Source organism: Leopardus geoffroyi, chromosome C1, assembly GCF_018350155.1.
Source record: "Leopardus geoffroyi isolate Oge1 chromosome C1, O.geoffroyi_Oge1_pat1.0, whole genome shotgun sequence".
In the NCBI taxonomy this organism is placed as follows: domain Eukaryota; kingdom Metazoa; phylum Chordata; class Mammalia; order Carnivora; family Felidae; genus Leopardus; species Leopardus geoffroyi.
Genome location: NC_059328.1, coordinates 166682966 through 166688965, shown reverse-complemented (window position 1 = coordinate 166688965; position 6000 = coordinate 166682966). Strand labels below are relative to the sequence as shown.

Genomic DNA, 6000 nt, shown 5'->3' with positions numbered 1-6000 from the left:
GTAACTATCATCTGTAAGTTGCCTTAATCATGGGGCTTTGTTTGCTTCAAATGTTGGGCGTGCTATTTCATCCCAATGATTTTTAAAGAACTCCTTTTTAGATCCCATTTGGAAGGAATTAAAACTAACCCCTTAAACAATTTACCATTTTCTCTAATAGCGAAGGCTGCAAGAAAGGTCTTACGATTCAGTCACATAGGTATGTTCTCACATGAGTATGCAAGGTATGTTCTCAGTTATGTATTAAAGCTAAACAAAGTCAGGTTTAACAGAATGATTCATGCAATGTACAATTTAAATGTATCAACTTTACAAAATAAATTCAGTTAAAACTTATAGGATTTAATCCTGTTTTGATAAGCAGTATTTCTACATGACTGGGAAGTCTTGAAAACAAACAACCCCCAACAAAACTTAGCTTAATCTTAGCTCCAATTACATTTTTTCCATCTTCCCCCCAAAAGAACATTTCTAGAGCACAAAATAGATTCATAATTGTTTAATTAGATACATTATATATATCCTGAACAGAATGGCTCCCATAGAAATAAACTAGTATTTTGTACACAAACTCTATTTACTGTGCCACATTCATTATATAACAACTTGAGCCAAGTGCAAACATTTATTACAGCCTCTGGTGTGTGAGGAGCTCTACTCCCACAAACACTTCATTATCTAGGATGATAGGGAACAAGATTAGACAAGATGGATAATTAATTTCTGTAATAACAAATTTTTACATTAGATTAGTATTATAAAGTCATCTCCAGCCACAGCTGTAACCAGAACTAAGCAAACCATTGATCAGTTTCTTCTTTAACCCCTGCCCTCCAAGTGCTCTTTGGGGCAGGAGCTAATGATTGATTAGTGGGACTGCTGAAAGGCACGGGGACCAGAATAATGAAGAGGAACAAAAGGTTTGGAAAATCAACAACCAGGCATCCTGTGTATTGACGACCCCTTGGTACCTCTTACTCAGAAAATAGATTTGGTAGTTTTTATGTCACATATAAATTGATAGGTAATATTAAAAGGTATCTTAAATGAGTTTTATTTTTACAACTGTCTGGAAATTATGCAGTATTTTTAAGTAACCCATGAAAAACAATGACTTAATTAAAAAAAAAAAAAACAATAACAGCAAAATCTGAGAGTAAATTTGCACCCTGGGTGGCAGCATATGGGAGCAAAATAATTAGTTTCTAGTCGGCCTCTGAGTGCTGGCGTGTGCCATTGATCTGTTCAGTCTAGCCGCATCCACAGGACCATCATCACTTATTATTGCTTTCCTTAATGACCAGCTCAAAAAGATGAAGAAGCTTATGAATAAATCGCAGGGGAGGTATAAAGATATATTAAGTCTTTCTCTATTTTAGATTGTTTTAGGGAAAAACAAATAAGAAAAGTACCCCTGAAACACAAAAGGCTTATATAAAATTCTAAGAAATAAGTCAGGTTACATCAGGAATGATCTAATATTTATTCTCTCCTTTTGCATTTTAAACTAGTCTCAAAAGCACCAAATTATGCAGATGAAAATTCCAGACTGACTGTATCTCACAATTCTAAAACCATGGTATTAGTAAAAAGTAAAAAAAAAAAAAAAAAGTGGGGGCGGGGGGAGTGAGGCCATTACATCAGCATGAACATTTAATAGGGAGATTTGTGAATGAGGCATTACAGGAATATTAACTGAAATTGAATTGATCACTTGAATTGGGAGTTTAAGGATATCTGAATCTCCAAAGAGATTCTCAATGCAAGGTGTTATTATACATTGTAGTGCTTTTCAGGTTAGCTCTGATGAACATTTACCTATCTGATTTGTAGCCTGAACTTATTATCTAGTGAAGGTCCTCTCTGGTGGTTATTCTTCTTCTCAGTTACAGCCTGAATGCTAGGTTACAGCAGTCACTTCCCTGGTGGGTCCTGAGTCCTCTTGCAGCTGCGTGAACGGATACATCCACAGTCACACCTCATCTTCTTACTTCTCTACTTGCAGTGTATTTGCTTTGCAGAATTCTCTTCTTATTTTTAGGCTAAATATTTTGAGACTATTCAGGAAAGTGCTAGTAAGTACAGACCAGAACCACTTTAAATGGTATTTAAAGCTTTACCAACTGTGGGTAAACAGACTCCTGTGGGAAAGACAACCGAATTCTAATTACGTTTTAATTAAAATGAAAGGCATGTAGCTCGGGATGTTGATAAAAAGATGTCAAGATGAATGCGTAGCAAAAGAATCAATAACAAGGGAAGAATTTTACTATCTCGACGCAAGCCACCTATAGATTTAAAATGGGAATGAAAGGCATTGAGAATCCTAGGGAGGGTGTTGCTTCAGTGGGATGCATACATCTGGTGATGGATTAGGGAGTTTGCCTGAGAAGGAAATTACACTTTTTATGTTTATTTATTTTTTGAGAGAGAGAGAGAGCGCATGCGCACAAGTTGGGGCAGGGCAGAGAAAGGGAAACAGAAACTGAAGCAGGCTCCAGGTTCTGAGCTGTCAGCATAGAGCCCTACACGGGGTTCGAACTCATGGACCGCGAGATCATGACCTGAGCCGAAGTATGACCTGGCTCATAACCAGCTGAGCCACCCAGGCGCCCTTGAGAAGGAAATTTCACTTAAAACCATAGGGTACACAGGATACAGGCACTCAGATGGAAGGAGGGATTTCAGAACTAAAACACGGCTCCACCTAGTGGAGACTCCAGAGTGTTTCCTTCTGCTCTCCGTGGCAGTTCTGGTTTGAGAGTGGATAATGGAGAATGCTCTGCTGAGGAGAAAGAACACTACAATCAATACCTCATAACAAAATGTAAAATGTCAATAACCTTGTTATCAGAGTTTAAAGTAACACTTAAAATCCGATGGTAAGACTCTAAGAATAAAATATATGTAATTTTATAATTCTCTAGGAAACTCTCTAAAGAGATTTTTTTTTAAACATACAGGCATTTATATAGTCATCTACGTGCAGAAACTCAGGAACACTGATGCAAGTTTCTTACAAAAGCCTCTGAATACTGGAAAAAAACCCAAATCCTGAAGTATGCAAAGCGAATTTCTGCCCCTCCCTCCTCCCTCCCCCGCCCTCTTGTTGGGGTGGATAAACTCTTGAGCTTGTTTTCTATCTCTGCCAAAGGCAAGATAGATGCCTAATATGTCATTATGTATTACACAGAATCACTGGATGAAAATATAAAGTATGATTTTGCATAGAACTCATTGAAACAATGCAACTAAGCCCCTAGTATTCTTGCTTCTGTTCCCAGCAGGTTTCCACTCGTGCCAATGGGCTGGGCACAAGCCCGACATGGGGGTTACATTGTGCTCCACTCAGAAACAGTTTATGTTTACAGTAACTCCTAAGCCCACACAAAATTCCACATGCTTTTTGTTATTTCCTTCTAGGGTTTTAACACTGATGCCAAGTGTTCAAATCAAATACAGATATTGCCAAATAACAGGGCACACTGTGAGGTTAGGTCGAAGAGGGTTTATTATCGGGTGGCAGGACAGGAACTTGACGAGCAATGTGAATACAGAGATCTACTGAGCACACCTTTTCCTTCTTGCCCTTCGGATATATGATACAGTAGCCGACAGATCAAAGTAAAGCATGTGTCGTTTACTTTGCAAAAATCCATGTGTTAGTCTCCTAATTGTTCTGATCCCAGAAAGTGAATCATGCCATGATTCAAAAGAGCTGTCCTTCACATAAACCTAGGAGCACACATTTAAAAAATGATTTATTGTACATCTTTGCATTTCTTAAGGCATGAACAATGGCGTACAGATGGAACAGGTTCTGAGAAGTATCACATCTTTTTTGACAAGGTCAGCACAAGTACACCACATCAAATAGACACACTCGAAGTCTGAGCTGACCAGCTGCCATGGCCCGGGAGCTTCTCTGAGGACGGGATGGTGCTTCCAGACAAAGGACCAAACGCGTGGTTTAGACGTCACGTTGCTTTTAACTCTCTGGATCAGCTTTAAGCACCAGTTACAGTTTGTTTTCTTCACAGACACTTCAGACTTTGGATTTTATATTCTGCTCCTTTTTTTCTGCTTTTCAAGGAGGGCGTGGATGTTTTTTAAGGGATATGGTTGCAGCAAAACAGAAAGGATCCAAAAGTGGTTAGGGGCCTTGTCTAATGCACTTCTGAAAGTCCATTATAAAGATGAATAGAAAAGCAAATGGTCGGTTTTCAGTCGACCCAGAAACCACGCGGAGCTCTAGGAAACATAATTGTGCATAGTTATTTATTCATTCAGAGCGTGATATGTTGGCTAGCTCTACATTCCCAGTTTACCAAAGAACAGGACTGTCTACTTTGCTAAACCCAGGGTCCTTTCGCAGCTCCCAGTAGGTATCATTAGAAACCCAGGCTTCTCTTTGATTGGCATCAATAACTTTTCTGTGGAAATATAAAAACCGACATTAGACTCCAATCACATCAAGATGACCTGGTAATTGGACCCTCTCCCGTAGATGAGATGTGTATGTATAAGTGGTACTTCGTGAGCCAGTTAGTTTCCTATCTGCTTATTGATGGCTTGACTATTTTTGACCAAAAAGAAACTCATTTATATTTGTTCCTCTTGTTTGGTTGACATGGAAGTGGATGGGGTCCTGGGGAGAGGGGTTAAGGGCACGAATAAATCACTTCCAGGCAAGGCTAGAAAGTGAACAGTGCCCGAAAAAGCACATGCAGGTACTGTACTAAGAGCTTCAGGTCCCACACAAGAACAGTCTGTGCTTCACTTGTGGGGAAAAGTATACAACCACAGTAGCTCCGTGAGCCTCTGTAAGGCTCACACCCAGAGTGCACCTTCGACACCTAAAGGGCACGGCTGCATTCCTCCCCAGAACAGTCACAAGATGGCGCCTTGAAAGCATATGAGCTTATTCTGGGCTGATAACGGCCTGGCTCTGGAGGGCCACAGACGGATTTGGAAAATACAGCTTACTCTGTGTGATGTCTACATGATCCTGCAAATAATCCTGTAATAATCACCCGTGAACACACCATAGAAAGGCCAAATCTGAATGACATAAGCCCCATATGATAGAAATAAAATGAAATACTAATGAAGCCAGGATGCCCTTGAGGGCAGTGGGGGTCCCATCGTGGCCCTGAGTGAGGTGATGGAAGCAAGGTTCCACCATTCCAAATGGTGTAGTTGAAGGACAAACAGCATTTTTGTACAAGACTCTCAGCCTTTTTGCTGCCCACGAAAAGAAAAGAGCTGTTGAGGAGAATTTATTTTTATGGTTCCAAACTGTTCACAAGTGCAAAATCTGGCTCAATATTTTCACTACCGAAACCAAAGTGACCAAAATCAGTTTAATCTGAAGTTCCCTGGACATTAAACTATCTCTCACTTTCTTTTTTTCACCTGGAGTTTCTCACTGCTTGTGGCAATCATTTGCAAAGTGTGCACCTGTTGGGAATGAACCGACTTACTTAAAAAATTTTGGTATATGTTCAAGGTTGTTTTCTTCCATGTAGCGCCTGCGTGATCTCTGCAGCTCCTCTACTCTTTGCTTCTCTGCTGCCGCAGCTTCTAAATTTCCTTCTTCCAAAAACCTAAGCAGAACACAATTATCTCTTTAATATTTTATCCTCTTTTCTGAGAAAACAAAAAAGTGTCATTTTGTATAAGATTACCTTCTGGCTGCTGAGGATATAACATGGTGAACAGTCATACTCTGGTAATGTCCCCTGGCTCCCGCCCCAGGCCACACTACCTCTGTCTGACCGCCCACCAATTAACATTACTTGCTGTGGATGCCAACTGAATTATCGCATATAGCAATGTAAAGCTAGGAGTGAAAGGTGAGTAGTTTGGCCTTGAAGACTTTTCTGTGCTCTCTCAGGCTTAGGACAACATGAAGTACCAGATGTACTCTTTCTCCATATTATCCAAAAAACATGTGCTAAAGCCCACAGGAAGGATGGTAGCTGGCTGCTCTCCATCTAC

The 6000-nt window shown here is 40.1% G+C and overlaps 1 protein-coding gene across 29 annotated transcripts in view; it reads right to left on the bottom strand.

Moving 5' to 3' along the window:
* Nucleotides 1-484: 484 nt before the first annotated feature.
* OSBPL6 (oxysterol binding protein like 6) overlaps nt 485-6000 on the bottom strand; it is a 217076-nt gene continuing 211560 nt past the window's right edge. For all 29 annotated transcript variants that reach the window (XM_045480344.1, XM_045480351.1, XM_045480325.1 and 26 more), the window contains 2 exons: nt 5484-5606; nt 485-4433 (listed from right to left, as the gene is read on the bottom strand). In XM_045480344.1, the coding sequence (XP_045336300.1) occupies nt 4325-4433; nt 5484-5606 (232 nt within the window). In that variant the 3' untranslated portion in view covers nt 485-4324. The remainder of the gene's footprint in view (nt 4434-5483; nt 5607-6000) is intronic.